At 32.2% G+C, this 17,544-nt stretch overlaps 1 protein-coding gene across 2 annotated transcripts; it reads left to right on the top strand.

Annotated features, from left to right (window-relative positions):
• The first annotated feature begins 9,177 nt into the window (after window positions 1–9,177).
• On the top strand, window positions 9,178–17,084 carry LOC108319314 (uncharacterized ATP-dependent helicase C29A10.10c). Of its 2 annotated transcripts, XM_052868293.1 has the most exons (9): window positions 9,178–9,331; window positions 10,355–10,389; window positions 10,522–11,871; window positions 13,008–13,196; window positions 13,516–13,611; window positions 13,698–13,860; window positions 13,964–14,093; window positions 14,166–15,932; window positions 16,033–17,084. In XM_052868293.1, the coding sequence occupies exons 2-9, from the start codon at window positions 10,386–10,388 to the stop codon at window positions 16,462–16,464; spliced, it is 4,131 nt and encodes a 1,376-aa protein (XP_052724253.1). In that variant the 5' UTR covers window positions 9,178–9,331; window positions 10,355–10,385; the 3' UTR covers window positions 16,465–17,084. The 2 variants fall into 2 exon arrangements, with proteins under 2 accessions (XP_052724253.1, XP_052724252.1); XM_052868292.1 differs by having other exon boundaries at window positions 10,355–11,871.
• Window positions 17,085–17,544: the final 460 nt, after the last annotated feature.

Genomic DNA, 17,544 nt, shown 5'->3' with positions numbered 1-17,544 from the left:
CTTATGATACAGTGTGTGTAACTTTATGATTTTTCAAAGAGAATACAAATTTGGAGAGAATGGAATTAGGTGAAAAAAATTCACATTCAAAGGTACTAAAATTAAAATTAAAAATATTTTATATGTATCAACACGTACATGTAAAGTGAAATAATTAGAAAATTATTAAATATAAAAGGAGATTTGGAATCTAATATTCATAAACGAAGGCATAAAGTGAAGTGTAAACGTTAGGCTTACAAAAGTGACATGCCCTTTTGTTAGGCCAAACTTTCCACGGCCTGTTCTTTTCACGTTTTTTTTTTCTCTTCTCTTTTATGTTTCGTCAGTTTTCTCTTATATTATAGCTTCTTTTTTACAAAATGACTACCTAATATAATTATTTCATTTTTAGTAACGGTATCCTTAATTATTTATAAGTAAAGACCATTATTCTTCTTTTATTACTGTTTTAGTCTAAGAGGTCCAAATTAATTTTACTCCTTATAACGATTTCCAGACTCCAAGCTTGAGTACAAGTTTTTTCTTTTACTTCACGTTAGTTATTGTTTGGTTTATCTCATGTATTAGTATTAATAATGTACAACCAATATAACTAACTATCTGAAAATCATAAATATATATTTATAAATTTAAGATAGATTTTTTATTAGTGATATCCTAATTATAACTCAAACCGTAATAAACTAGCTTATACTTAACATAATTATTCTTAATGTTATTTTCAATTCAATTTTAGTCTGACCATTTGATCTTTTGGTCGGCTTATATAAAATCGTAAATTTAATCGATCGCTAGCTTTTGATTAATCGAACGATCATATTATTCAATTACGGTAGAAAAATTATTAAGCATTCAGTACTATTTCTTTTCTTTTTGTTTAATTTTGAAAAGTTGATAGTAATGGTGGTTTTACATTTATTGGTGTGGTTAGGTGTAGATGGTGGTTTAGAATGGGTAATGTAAGTACAGAGAAGTAGCATAAGAACTCACATGCTATGTTTAGTCATTTACTAATGAACATGCGTGATTTCAACGTACACACTTCTTACTGGATCACATTACTATAAAGTTATACCACCTTCTTTTGTTACCAACTTTTTTTTTATTTCCTACTACTTATATAAAATCAGTAATAATTTTACATGCGATGTTTACTGAATATATATATATATATATATATATATATAACAACAAGCTTGATAAAAAAAGACAACAGTAGAGATATTTTGAATTCACTACTTACATAACAACAAGTTGGTGGTGAGAAACTTTAAATAAGACCTGTAAGTAGTTTATTATGCATAATATTATAATAATTTTAATTAATTCATTGTTACATGCTTACATGTAATTATTATTATTATTATTATTATTATTATTATTATTTTAAAAATATTTTTTATTACAAGTGATCCGGAAGTAAATAAACTTGAAAAAAAAACTTTATGCTACTAATATTATTTATTTAACATTAACTGTGGACTTTATTGTTTTGAGGTTATAATACACGCGTATCCGTGTTATCTGTATGAAATATTATACCTGTATTTAATAATAACATTATTATATCGTGGATATCCAATTAATATTTTATAAAACTACAACAATTTTCATGGACGTTACAATTTTAAATATCAATAAAGATATTTTATAGCAATAATAATTAAGTCTTTTTAAATCTCTATTCTCATTTTTGTTTTTGAATTAAATTTTATAAAATATCTCAATTTTTTTCTCAAATTTCTTGCAATCAAACACTAAATTTATGAAAATCAAAGTAAAGATATTATCTAAAAAATTATATATTTCCACTCAAATCAAAATATATACACACGTACCCATACATTAACACCAATACACATACACACACGATAATTTTATATTAGTTTAATTTTATTTATAATTTAGGCAATTTTATGTTATATGGATTGATTCTATTTTATTTAGTTTTAAAAAATTCCTTCCCCTCTTGGTACCTTATGACATCAGATTTTATGTTGATTCACAATAAATTACTGCAAAAATATTTGATTTTATTTAAATTATAATACTTGTATGTATATATGTATGGACACGGAAAATAATTTCTATATACATATGAATAATTTGTAGGAGAAATAATTATATCTTTAAATATATAAACAATCTTATAATTAATGTTCGTAATAAGCAAATTACGTTTTAGGTTTTTAGTAAGTAATGTATATACTGTGGCACATTTTTTTTATTTGATAATTTTAAAAACTAAATAGAGGGAGTAATATATATAATAACGAAAGTGTATAATAATACATGAAATGCACTTTATTGATTGATCTTCACATTTTACTATACTACTTTTCTTTTCTTTTCTTTTCTTTTTTTTCATTTTAGCAGGAAAAAAATCAATTTTTATTTTTCACCATTTTTAAACAACTCACTATTTTCATTCATACTCTTATATCAAATTTAACTATTTTTTAAATCACCCACAAAAGCACACCATTGCTCTTAAATTATTGTTGCTTAATTTCAAACAATGTACCTCCAACTGCATAAAAAGACACAATGAACCTTCCATCTTCATAAAAAGTCATAAATGAAAAGTGATACAATGGATTCTCGAGCCTCTTCAGAATTATCACCATTAATGAAGTAGCTACAGTACTTTAAATTATTGTTTTTCTGTAAATTCCACACAATCACTGTATAGAAGAAAGGGTTTCTTTCAAACATCCAAATTACTCTCACTCACCAATTAACAAGGTTATCTATTTTGTAATATATGGTCAATGATTAATACATTTTTTACAAACACATTACATCCAATTATTAGTACTAATGTCACATTATACTTAAAAATAATAATATAATTTAAGTAAAATGGTGCATTCTGAGATGGTGGTCAAACTTTTCGTTCACACTGATGTAGATCATCACCTACCACCATTTTGAAAAAATGAGATGAAAAAAAGTGTACATAAAACAAAAACTAATAAATTAGCAAAAACTCACAACTCATAACTTTGTTTCGAAAATCTTAGGTGAAATACTCAAAAACATTTGCACAAATGTGGCCAACTTGAATTGATTGCTCTCAACATATACTCTCATAGGCATTTCATGCAAAACTTGACCAACTTCTAGCTATAATTTTTGTTTACCTTTTTTATTTACTTTATAATTAGAAATTTTTGTTAATTAGATGTTTTTTTTTATCTATTGGAAGTCTAAATTCAAATCTAGCAACAATTTTGCTACACTCAATAGGAAACGAACATCATGATATTCATTTATATATTATAAATTTATTTTATCTTTAACTAAGATAGAATTTTAAATTTCATTGAAATAATGATAAGATTAATTTTATGAACTTTAATTTATTTTTTATAAGATATATTGTTTTGATATCATAGCATATTAATTTTGATATTACTATATTTAATTTAAATATATATTAATCTTAGCATTGTATCGAAATGAATTTTACAGTTAAAATATATATAACTAATAAAATATATATTAAGATAAATAGTATTATTGTAAATATAATATGCTATTATAAGAGAAATCATTAAGAATTTTTAAAGTAATTAATACAGAACATCATATTGATGTAATTAGAATTTATCTGTAATTAGTAAACTAGAAAAAGTTATAATCATTTTAATAGGTAAGGAAATATATTTTTAAAATGTCTACATGCATGATGTTAAAATTTTCTAATTGCGGGGAGTAACAATCAAATATGAAGTATGCTCACCAACACCAACATATTTTATCCTTTCAAAGAAATTATTTCGCTTATCAAATCACAAATTGCCTCACTATCTATAATATTTCCTAAAATAATATATCTAATTTGTTAACTATAATTTTTTCCAATAAAATATGTCCCACACCTACTTTATATAAGGACAAAATTATGCATATTGAACTCCATTTAAGATACAAATCAAACCAACAAAATAGATAAGTAATGTATAAACACGGGTGATTGAATGTTCAAAGTGTTATGTATATCCTTACCATGTTTAAAAATGTGTTATGTATTTCCTTACCAACTTATTTTGATTTGTATACAGTATTTATTGTAAATGGTCATTTATAACCATTTAACTGTCATGTATTATCACTTTTCAAATATTTTGTTTAAGTTTTAAGTTAATCTTTATAGACTTGTTCCAAATAAACTTTCATAATTATGTATTATCTCTCCACACCCTTATTTGTGTCATATGATATTATTTCATGTTTGACAATGTGAAACAATTTATGCAACTTATACTAAAGAAATATTTTTCCAATCAATACATACACAATTTAAATTTAGAACTTAACCTGATTTTTTTACTTACTTTGCTATGAAATCAATTGGTTATGTTATGTCCTTTAGCTATTCTTCTAGATTTTTTCACCACAATAACTTTTTTTTTGTGTTGCTTTTTCTCCGTCCATTCGCCAGGAATATCATATTTTGTATAATATTTTACCTTAAATAATAATTTACATCTTCACTTGCCACATTCAAAACTTATTGAAATTTTTTATGTTTTTAATTCTGAATTCAACTTTATCCTCTGCCAAACAACAAAATTTATATACACACACGAACTTCATTTATCTTTCTTTCTCTATCAAGAATATTTTTCTCTACAACATTGTAATTTTGTAAGCCATTTTTCAACGTTTTTGTACAAGGTTAAAAAAAACAATTTTTATTAGAAAAAACTTGTAACACTCCTCACACCTTTAATAAATAAATATTTTTGTTTGCACAAACTTGATCTCCTCTCGAATTTCTAGAATAAATGTTTGAGATGTTTCTTAGTAACAATAAACATTGTTAAAACAATAAAAAAAATGGAAGGATTGAGTTGGTTCACACGATATTCACATACTTTATAGATTGTTTTTACATGTTGATAACAAATTTTGGCACACAATTCCTCATAAGGCGACCTCATCACCCCTTACTTTTATAAAAAACTTTTATAAAAAAAAAAAAGGAACTTGAACTTTGTAAGTGTTCATGGCTTTGAATAAGGAACTTGAACTTGAACTTGAAAGTGGTTATGCACTATGTGGTCATGACTTTTAAACTTGAGCATTCTACAAATAGTTTACGAAAAACAAAATGTTTGACCTATATGAGCTAGTAAAAAACATCCTCAATGAATTATTTGTAGTGTCTATGTAACCCCACAAAATTTTCAATCTCATATATTGTCTCAGGGATGTACTCATCATAACATTGCATGTACGTATAAATATAAAAATATTACCCTAACTTGATATGACATATCATAAGAATTTCACTTTAAAAAAACTAATTGGTAATTTAACATACAATTGTTTCTTCCTTAAGGCTGTGTTCACTTCGAAGGTATTTACTGTTTACTAATATCATCGAGCGATGGAAAACAATGCATTGTGTGTTCACTTGAAGGTATTTGCGCGCAAGTAACGTGATTGATTTGCGAGATGCACTTATTTTTGGTCACCCGTCAGATTGAGAAGATTTGGAGGGATAGTAGCATGAATTACTCATGTGCCCCTCACATTTTAAATTTTTCCAGAACCACTGCTCATTTGTCCTCATTCAATCTTCACTGCTCCACACGTATTCCAGCACAGCACCAATAAATCACATATTCATACACCTCTTTCACCACTCATAAAATTGTTCCATCATCCAATTAATCTCTTTTTTTAATCATTAGTTTAGGAGTGAAGAAAACAAACCCCAAATAACACTTCAACTTATTTTTCGTTCACTGTTATAAATTATGCATTTTTATAATTGAGAAATTTATATTTGAGTCTAATAAAATTGTTATAACAGTGGTTTATGTAATGCTGTGTTCACTTGGGGGTATTTTACCAAATTATAATTGAATTAATTTTTATAAATTATTTTTAATAATTATTTTTATTTTTTTCCTCTTAATAAACATTTTTACAAATAAATATAACATAAACAAATACCATTTTATATCACCTTAATACCTAGGGGCATTTTGGTAATCTTTAATTTCTACCAATTAAACAAAATTTTTAAAACTGTCACATCAATCAAATCCTACACTAATTCTCACAAACTTTACCCCTAAATCCACTCTCAATCACCTTCAAATCCACTCAAATAAACACAACAAAAATTACCCTCAAATCCCCTCAAATCCATTCAATCACTCTCCCCCAAATCATCTCCCCCAATCAACCCCAAGTGAACACACCCTAAAGCTTTTAATGTTGCCTTTTAAGGATGATTTATGTTTTTTTTACTCTTGGAATAAATAAATATGTCATTTATGAAGATAATGAAAATTTATTTTAAGAAATGTTGAAAGATTTTATTTATAGAGTTCATAATATGCTTGGAACATTTGTCACTTTAAAGAGCATAACAACATACTTAAAATATTCGTCACTATTACAACTACACTTTTTCTTCCTTTTTCTCTTCATCCTCCTTCTCCTTCTCTTTGTTTTTTTTTTCCTTTTTTTACACCTATCTCCTCTTAATATACAAAATAATCCCATCAAACTTGGCAGAAAAATTGTCACTCATTTTTATCTATAAAAATATCCATCGATAATAAAAATTATAAATTACCGACATAATTAACCTATGTATGTATTATCGACGAAATTATTCGTCAGTAATACAAGTTATAATTTATCAACACATCTTATCATCAAAATTTACCAATATATTTATTACAAAAAAAAATTGATTTATTGACAAATTTATTTATATCAATAAATTTATTTCTGTTGATAAAAGTTCGTGAAAAAATATGAATTTTTTTAATAATAACACATTACATAAACATCACGTCAATGCATAACAGATCATAAATGACATTTAATGATTCACCCCTTGTGATCACTCAAGCATATTATATCTCCAATCATTAATCAAATAACATTTTTAAAATTTTCATTTATTATTTACACAAATACGCATAACATTTTTTAATTTTAAAAAATGTTTATTTTATCATATATATATATATATATATATATATATATATATATATATATATATATATATATATATATATATATATATATATATATTCAGTTTACCAACCCAACATTTTCTTTTGTAGAAAATCCACAGCATAAGTTTTATTTTTATAATTATAATTTTGAGCGACATATTGTTACTTAAAAAAATCGCACTGCAACATAAAATATAAATTATCACTTTAAATGAAAAACTTATTTTAGCTTAGTGACAAACAACTATTAGTTTTGCTTGAATTTTTACTTATTAAAAATACTAAAAGCCTAGTCATTTTAATAACAAATTTTGGAATCAAAACATATGTACATTAGATTTAAACTTACTTTCAACCATTTCAATAGTGTTCAAACAATAGGCTACAGTGGTTTATGAAGTTATAACCTTAATATAACATCCTTAACTCTATTCATTATCTTTTAACTCTACATGTCTAGAAGATAAAAACAAAAGTAATGTTCCATAATCTTTTCAACACAATAAAACCAACCCAGCAATATAATTTATCTTAAATTTACTTTTAATATAATTAATACAGTTAGAAGTAAATTGTATCTATTTTAACATAGAGTAAATGATCTCTAAGCGTGTCTAACTAAACTAATATTTTGTTAATGAAAGCCTAACGTTACAAGTAAATTATTGAAAAAAATAATGAAAAAATATAATTATCTATTTTTGTATTAAATAATAGATATATTATTAACTGAATTATATAAAAATACAATTACTTTATTTAACAATATCTTAACTATATTTTATATTTTTAGTGTTGAACTAATTATATTAATAATAATAACTAAAAAAAGTATAGTTAGAAAATGTCATAGTTTAAAACAATAAATATTCTTGAGTCCAACAATAGAAGAAATCATATTTTCATAAAAACATATTTGAATATGTATTTTATAAAATACGTAAAATACGCTCAGGAATAAAAAGTTAAATTTGTTAAATGTAGAAGAAATAACAATTCATAAATATTTGTATCTATTCTGTTTTTTTTCTTCTTAAAATATTTAATTATCAGTAAACATTGACAAATTTATCCTTTTTTTTCACTGTAATTAAATGCTCTGGACAGGTATAAATTAATAAAAATTGAATTCCATGCACAGGTGTAAAAACTTTTACTTAGTTTTTTCTGCAATTATGCAATCGATGTCAACTTTGTTTATAATTAATCTTCATAAAGAATTTTGTCAAACCATATTTAATAATTTTTCTAGTTTTAAAGACTTTTACCTTATTAACTAGTTAAAATAAATTTAAATATGAATTTAATTGTAATACATCTTAGAAATAATAAATTTATTAATTTTTATAGTATTTATATTTTTTACTCATTTTTTTATACAGTTAGAGCATGAAAATTAATTTAAAACATAAATTGTGTTTTTGAGAAAAAAAAAATACAATTCTTTATTTTATGCATTTGAAAACAAGCCGATTACTTACTTTAATAAGGATCATTAGTGAAAGATATCAATATTTTGAAAAATAAAAAAAAAAGTAGTTATTCTCAATATTACTTGTGCCGATGCATAAGTTTTCTTAATATTATCCTATTAACAAAAAAAAAAGAGGGAAATATATTAAAAGTACAAATTAATAAAACATTTATTTACTTTTTCTAAATATCATTTTTGTAGAGTGGATTGACCGTTTAAAGTGAGAATATCAAATTATAGAAATGAAAATGTTTTAATGAATTTCCCTTTCTGTATTTTCCATTAAAAAAAAGATGACAAAAGAGATACGAAGGATCAGTATTACGCGAAGAGACACACGAAGGTGTCACCGGAAAAGTACAGCGAGAAATTAGGATTTTAATTGTTCTTAATAAATTAATTAGAAAAACTAACGGCCATAATTTCTCACGCGTTCCGTTTCGCGTGGGTTCCACTCGCCGCCGTCCAGAACCGTGGGTGAGGATTTTGAATCCTTTTCGTTTGGTCACGCTTAGGTATATCTATGCTTTCTACTCGCTAAGACAGGGGAAAATACCGAGTTACCCCTGGCGGCAGCGATTTTCCGATTTTACCCCTTTGTGAAAAAATTAAATGGCGAAAATATCCCTGGACGGAAATTACTTAACGGTGACCGGTGGAAACTCCGGCCGGCGACTTGGGATCCATGTTTTCTATAAAAGCCCGTCACCACACCCTCTCTTTCCCTCATCAAATTGCATTCTCTTTGTCTCTCTCTTTCTACTTTCTCTCTCTAAATTGCACCTATAGAGCGACCCTCTTCTATCTCTCTCTACATCGGTCTCTCTCTTAAATCGCCCCCTTCTGTGCGGAGTGAGAAGAGGTAAATTCTCTCTCTCCAGGACTAATTAATTTAATTTTCTATTTTTTAATATTAAAAAAAATTGGGGTGGTGTGGGTTGTTGATAATTTCAGTGGTGAAAATCTGGATGGGTAGAGAATCAGTAAATGATTATGATAGTGAATGAGGAAATCAGGGTTGACTGTTTCTTTTGATTTGTGGATTATTTGGTTTGATGGTTTGTGATTGGGAGAATGGAGGGCAACTGGTTTGATCTCTGAACGTGGGGTGTCTGTGTGTCTGTGAGGATAAGATCTTGGTGAACGGGTGTGTGGGAATCTGGAATCTTGGTGGATGAGGCGTTGGTGAAGGTACTAACTTGGTTTTGGTTATTGAAACCCTAGATATGATGATTAGGTCACTCGTGGATGGAGTTTTTGTGGTTCCACGTTCAGTGTTTTGATTTAGGTTTTGGGATGACAAGTTAGTGGTCGTTTGATCTGGGGTGGTGTGAGTTCAGGACTGTTTCTTGTGCTTGTATTTTGCTGGCTGCTTCTGATTTGACCCTTGTCATCTTATTCTTGAAAGGAGTTCTGTTGATAGGTGGATTGGTGTTGATGAGCATTGGATGGTTTATTGAAGATTGGCTTTTGGGGAGTTCTTAGTGTGAGGTTTTCTTTTGAAGTTGTTTTTGGTGATGGGTTTTGATTTGTTATTGGGGATTTCTGACTCTGTTGTGTTCCATTTGGATCATTTGTTTGTTTTAGTTTCATCCTCAATCATAGACATTGTGATCAATCCATCCATGTACACAAGTCGTCACTACCTGTAAAGATTGGTAAATTGTGGATTTCATTCTGTGTTTGTATAATTGTTTGTTTTTGGTTTGGGTTAGTTGACAGATGTAGATTCTTGTGATTGTCTTTGGCGATACTGCATCTAGGTTGTATGTGCTTCTTTTTACTTGTTATGTAAATTCATATATTGCTGCTTGTTACCTTACACTTTGAGGCAGTAGAATTTGTACCTCGAGCCTTACGGCCCTTTGTACCTTTCGATTTGCAGGTGCACTGTCTGTCCTCATTGTGGGCATGTCATGGGTATTGTCTCTTAAAAAAAATAAAAGCAACCTTTCTGTTCAACAATATATTCCGAGTTTAGTTTGTGTACTTATGCATATGAGATGGGTTCTCGAGGAAGGCCATTATTTGATCTCAATGAACCGCCTGCAGAGGATAATGATGATAGAGATGGTATTGTCTGCATCCAGCCCCAAAAGACACACCCATCGGCAAATCCCCATGCTTCTGAATTATTTGCAACATCAACTGCATCCCAAGGAATAGTAAATAATCATGCTTTTTCACATGCCTCATCTGTCTCTGGATTTCAACCTTTTGTTCGGCCTAAATCCACTGGTGTGCCTGAATCAGATGCTGAATTGAAGAGAGCAGGAGACCAGGACACAAAAGTTTCCTCAAAGTCAAGTAAAGATGAAGATGTGAAGGTTATAGATTCACTGATTCAAAGTTCAACAAATGCCCAACCTACTGAGAGGGAAGAAGGGGAATGGTCTGATGAGGACGTGTTTGCTAATGCAAATGGAGGTAATAATGCTAATGCAAATGGAGGTAGTAATGCTAATGCAAATGTAGGGAATAATTTGCCACAGCGAAGTCAAGCTTCAGAAGAGGTAGCAGCATCTGGAATGGTGGATGGGGGTGTTGTGGTTGCTTCTGACGGTAAGCATAGAAATCTTAAGAGTTCTGATAGTATAAATGATGAAAAGGGTAGTCATGCTTCTATAGGTCTAGAATCAAATTCGAGTGAGCAGAAAAGCAATAGTATTCCAAATTCAGAAAGCAATATAAAAAGTGAAACCTCTACTGATGCACTGGAGGAACCCGCTTTAGTTCCCAAGCAAAAAGAAGTGAAAGGTATTGAAGCAAGTCATGCGCTTAGGTGTGCAAATAATCCAGGGAAGAGGAAGATTGACCAACGTAAAGAGGAAATGTTGGGAAAGAAACGTAATAGACAGACAATGTTTCTTAACTTAGAGGATGTTAAGCAAGCAGGTCCTATTAAAACCTCAACCCCTAGAAGGCAGAATTTCTCGTCATCTGTTGTAAGTCGTACAATAAAGGAAGTCCGCACTATTCCTGCACAAGTTGAGCGTGTTGGAATAGCTAAGGATCAGAAGCTCACTGAGACTACTTCTGGTGAAGGTAGCAACCATGCTGAAGCACACGAACCTAAATCTGATTGTAATGGCGATACTACTGGACCACTTGTTAGATCCAGGAGGTTAAACAGTGAGACAGAACCTCCTGCAGAGGCCAATTTACCACCCATTCCGAGACAGGGTTCATGGAAACAATTGACAGATTCAAGGCAGCAGAAAAACACTCTCCATTCTAATAGGAAGTTGGGATTGAGTGGTCAAAGTTCCAATGATGTTAAGTTAGGAAACAAGAAACATCTTTCTATCAAGAAGCAGACTCCTATCAACAACCAGTCCCAGGACACATCTGTTGAACGTCTTATACGGGAGGTGACCAGTGAAAAGTTTTGGCATCACCCAGGTATCAAGTAATTGTGTTATTACCATAGTGCAGTTATATACTATTATTGTTAAGCTTTATGGTCTCTTTGGATTTGTTTCATTTTATTCTTTGCACTCGTGTGGTTTCTGATTTCTCATCTTGTTGCTCCCTTCCTCCAGTTATCACACTGTGAGATTCATAACACTGGAGAGATATGCAAAGGTGATGACAGTTGTTTTTGGAATGAAATTTGATATTGATTTGATAGCTTCCTCTGGTTTACATGAATTCTTTATGTAATCCAGTTGCCATCATATGCCTCTTTTGTGTTATGGTTCTCAAGTTGTCTTGTTTCTTGAGAGAAAATGAAAGATAACCGGTGGAAGGGAAACTTGGAGCTTTACTTCAATTTAGTATTTTGACTATTATCTGCCCTGTTGTTCTATTTTCTCTTCACTACTTGCTGATTTTATCCAATGTGTTGGATTGTTTGTTTTGTTTTCTGTGATTTGGATTGTATGAATGGTTTTAAATGCAAAATATTCATGTTGTCTCAATTTTGCCACCCATGGTTTTTTAGATTCTTTAAAAGGGTCAGTAACAGTTATTTGACCATTTTCAAAACAAAGTTCATCAACTGTTAAAATGTTAGTTTTATCTACACAATATCCATGCTGTAGATAAGAACTTCTCAAATGTTCTTAATCAGAAATTGTTATCTTTCCATTCAAATACAGGTTTATTTATTAGAATGTCATTTCATGGATATTAGGGTCTATGACTATTGTGGGTGGAAATATGGCAAACCTGCTGAACAATTTGACTGTAGTTTAAATAATCTGACATTTTATTTTCATGCTCTGTTATTCTTTATGTAATAGAACTTCTGGAAGAGTTCTCTCGTACGTTAAATATTATGATCACATGAGCAAACAAATGCAAAAACATGTATCAATCCTAGTTTCATATAGCTGGTTCCTATTATTTGTAGGTTAAGGCTTTATGTTGTAGTATGTACTTGCTCATTTAAACTCTAACGCATTTGCTTCTAGTAAATGAATTGATCTTCATTTGTCATTTTTCTGGTTAATGCAGATATATCCTTTGGTTCCTTTTGAATTTTTTGTTGTTTTTTCTATTATTGTTGGTAACTAATTGAAGATCCTGTCATTCAGAGGATACTGAGCTTCAGTGTGTTCCTGGACGGTTTGAATCAGTGGAAGAGTATGTTAGAGTATTTGAACCTTTGCTTTTTGAGGAATGCCGTGCTCAACTTTACAGTACTTGGGAAGAGTCAACAGAAACAGTGTCAAGGGATACTCATATTATGGTGCGAGTGAAGGCGAATGAGTCAAGGGAAAGAGGTACGTCTTACCTTTCAGTGTTTGTTTTGTGTTACATATATATTTTATTTCTTTTGCTAAGCAATTCATTGCTGTGAATTGATACTTATTGCATTATTTTAAACGCTCCATCTGTATAATAGAAACTGTCTCCTTAGTTCATGGAATTTAATTTTTACTTTTCCTGCTTGTAATTTTGTTTGGATCCTTACTAACTGTGCTTCATGCTTTATCCTTGCAACTTCAACAAACAAATATGTAGTAGTCCCTTACTTTTCTTCTTCTTATTGCTTTTGCTTTTTTTAATCCGTGGGTTTAATTTATCTGAATCTCTTTTTAGGGTGGTATGATGTTAAAGTTCTTCCAGTACATGAGTTCAAATGGTCATTTAAGGAGGGTGATGTTGCAATTCTTTCATCCCCCAGGCCTGGATCAGGTTTGTTGCCAAATATCTAGTACAGGATAATCAGTTCTAAATTTTTTTGTAGTTCAATTGTGTTAATAGTTTTATTATGCAAGCAGTTAGATCCAAGCAGAACAATTTATCTGTAGCTCAGGATGACGGGGAATCTGAAGTCACGGGACGAGTGGTTGGTACGGTTAGGCGTCACATACCTATTGATACCCGTGATCCTCCTGGTGCTATTCTTCATTACTATGTTGGAGACTCTTATGATCCCAGCAGGCAAGTGTTCGTTAGAACTTTCCCCTTGAGATTCCTTTATTGCGTTGCTGTGCACTTATTTGGTTCCCATATTGATCTCAAATGTTATTGTTGTTTCCTGTAGGGTTGATGATGACCATATCATAAGAAAGCTTCTAAGTGGAAGCATCTGGTACCTCACCGTTCTTGGTTCTCTTGCCACCACACAACGGGAGTATGTTGCCCTACATGCATTTCGTCGATTAAATTTGCAGGTAAATGCTGAAACTTATCATGATATGAAGTAGTGTTGTGGGGTTTTAATTCTAACTACTTTTGCTTTCCAGATGCAAAGTGCAATCCTTCAGCCTAGTCCCGAACACTTCCCTAAATACGAGCAACAGACCCCAGCCATGCCCGAATGCTTCACACAGAACTTTGTTGAGTATCTACGTAGGACCTTCAATGAACCCCAGTTGGCAGCAATCCAATGGGCAGCTACCCACACAGCTGCTGGCACAAGTAGTGGATCAACTAAAAGGCAAGAACCTTGGCCATTTACCCTTGTTCAAGGACCTCCAGGAACAGGAAAAACACATACAGTGTGGGGAATGTTGAATGTCATTCACCTTGTTCAGTATCAGCACTACTACACCTCTTTACTAAAGCATGTGGCCCCTGAGAGCTACAAGCAAGTCAATGAGATTAATTCAGATAATGTCCCCACTGGATCTATTGATGAAGTTCTTCAAAACATGGACCAGAATCTCTTGCGAACCTTACCTAAACTGGTCCCAAAACCTAGAATGTTAGTCTGTGCTCCATCTAATGCTGCCACTGATGAGCTTCTTGCTCGTGTTCTGGATCGTGGATTTATTGATGGGGAGATGAAAGTTTATCGACCAGATGTGGCTCGAGTAGGGGTTGATTCTCAGACACGTGCTGCCCAAGCAGTATCTGTTGAGCGTAGAACTGAACAGCTTTTAATCAAGAGTCGGGAAGAAATTATGGGATGGATGCACCAGTTAAAGAATCGTGAGGCACAGCTGACTCAGCAGTTGCATTGTCTCCACAGAGATCTTAATGCTGCTGCTGCTGCTGTTCGTTCCCAAGGATCTGTTGGTGTTGATCCTGACCTTCTCATGGCCCGAGATCAGAATCGAGATGCTTTGCTACAGAGCCTTGCTGCTGTGGTTGAAAACCGGGACAAGGTTTTGGTTGAGATGTCTCGCCTAGCCCTTCTTGAAAGTAGGTTTCGACCTGGTAGTGGATTTAATTTGGAAGAAGCCCGTGCTAGTTTGGAGGCCAGTTTTGCAAACGAAGCAGAGATTGTTTTCACTACAGTTTCTAGCAGTGGCCGGAAGTTGTTTTCTCGCCTTTCCCATGGTTTTGATATGGTGGTCATTGATGAGGCAGCCCAAGCCAGTGAGGTGGCAATTCTGCCTCCCCTCTCTCTCGGTGCAGCTCGATGTGTTCTTGTTGGAGATCCTCAGCAGCTTCCTGCTACAGTTATAAGCAAGGCTGCTGGAACATTGATGTACAGTAGGAGTCTTTTTGAAAGGTTCCAGCAAGCAGGTTGCCCGACAATGTTGCTGTCTGTGCAGTATAGAATGCACCCTCATATTCGGGATTTCCCTTCTAGGTACTTCTATCAGGGGCGCCTTACCGATAGTGAAAGCGTGGCTAAACTGCCTGACGAGCCATACTACAAGGACCCTTTACTTAAACCTTACCTATTCTATGATATCAGACACGGGCGCGAGTCTCACAGAGGTGGATCAGTCTCTTATCAAAACATACATGAAGCACAATTTTGTCTCAGATTGTATGAGCATGTTCAGAAGACAGTCAAATCTCTGGGTCTAGGAAAAATTACTGTTGGCATAATTACTCCATATAAGCTGCAATTGAAATGCCTCCAGCGTGAGTTTGACGAAGTCTTAAATTCAGAAGAAGGGAAGGATCTATATATCAATACAGTAGATGCTTTCCAAGGTCAAGAACGAGATGTCATTATAATGTCCTGTGTGCGTGCATCTAGTCACGGTGTTGGTTTTGTTGCAGATATTCGTCGGATGAATGTTGCCCTTACACGTGCAAGAAGGGCCCTTTGGGTATGGATATCATTCTAATGCATTCAGTGGTTTTATTTATTAATTAGAAACTAAACTTGTTTTAGTTGATAATATTATTGATAGTTTGTTACCATCACAGGTCATGGGAAATGCGAATGCTCTGGTGCAATCTGAAGATTGGGCTGCATTGATTAATGATGCTAAATCTCGAAATTGCTATATGGATATGGACTCTCTTCCTAAAGACTTCCTGGTGTCCAAGGGACCTGTTTACACATCATTGCCCGGTAAGCCTTCATCAAATATGAGGGGCATGAGATCAGGTGGACCAAGATATAGATCAATGGATATGCATATGATGGAGTCCAGGTTGGGAGCACCATCTGAAGATGACGAGAATATGGGTGCTCCAATTGGCTCGAGAAATGGGAACCATCGCCAATCACGGTTTTCAATGGAGAACTCCATAGATGATTTTGATCACGGGGGTGACAAATCCAGAGATGCTTGGCAGTATGGTATACAGAAGAAGCAGAACTCATCTGGACCCATGGGAAAGAGAGACGTATAACCATTCCTTGTCTGCAGATTCTTCTTCTGCATCACGTGGAGATATGTGGACTGTTTGATTTCCTCATACTGTGATCTCCCACAGACAAAAAGCTTGTCTCGGCCGCGATATTGGGGCTTTCGGCAAAGCTATATGAGCCACAAGATTCTCGGCCTTGGAAGAGGGAGGTGCATGCAATGGATGGATGAGTTGGACAGATGCTTGTGTTGGTTCTGACAAATTTGGGCACATAACTGGGATGGGATTTGTGGGGGGAAGACTGCAGAAGATTTGCTGCCAACCCTTATTTATGGAGTGAATGGATTGGAGACAACCTGCTGGAAAGCGGGGGAATACTCAATTTTGTATCAGAATGACAGGAAAAAACATGATTTTAGGGATCTAAGGACGCAGTTTGCTGTCAACTACTGACTTTGTACATAGATGGGTTCACAACATTTTTTTTAGCAAATTGTTTGTGTTTCATCAATTTCATGACAACCTCAAGTGTTTCACCTCCAAAGAAGAAAGGAAATATAGGGGTTACCCATGTTCTTATGTTACTTTCCTATACACTGAAATCTGCTTGTATGAAAACTTCTATCATTTATTTATTTATTTATTTATTTTGTTGAAATCTATCTTCTGTGTTGAGATAGTACTTGAGATACATCATACCAACGTCAGCATTTGTTACTGTATTTATGCTGATGGGGTACTCTTCACATGCTCTGATAATGCCTTACTTCTCTAAACAACTATAACAAAATCAAAGGAGCACTTCATGGATTTTCAAATTTGCAAATAGATTAAGAATTATATAACTAGCAAAGACATCCGTCGTTAGCATTTGGGACAACTCAAAGAGGCCATTTTGAGGCAATTTATTCTAGAGAAAGATAAACGAAAGAGAATTCCTAGTTGAAGTAGCATAAATTATTAATCAACTCTATCACGGGTTCCCTATTTGCTGGACATGACATTGCGCAGATCCAAGTTGACTTGACTGGATTTTGCATTAAAGAAGCATCGTAAATACACATTGGTTAGTTGTTTCTGCATAGAAACATTAACAAACATTTTATGCCAAAAAATTATTAT

The sequence above is a fragment of the Vigna angularis genome, chromosome 9 (assembly GCF_016808095.1).
Source record: "Vigna angularis cultivar LongXiaoDou No.4 chromosome 9, ASM1680809v1, whole genome shotgun sequence".
NCBI lineage: Eukaryota > Viridiplantae > Streptophyta > Magnoliopsida > Fabales > Fabaceae > Vigna > Vigna angularis.
Note: the sequence above shows the minus strand (reverse complement) of the source record. Positions and strands in the feature narration are given on the sequence as shown.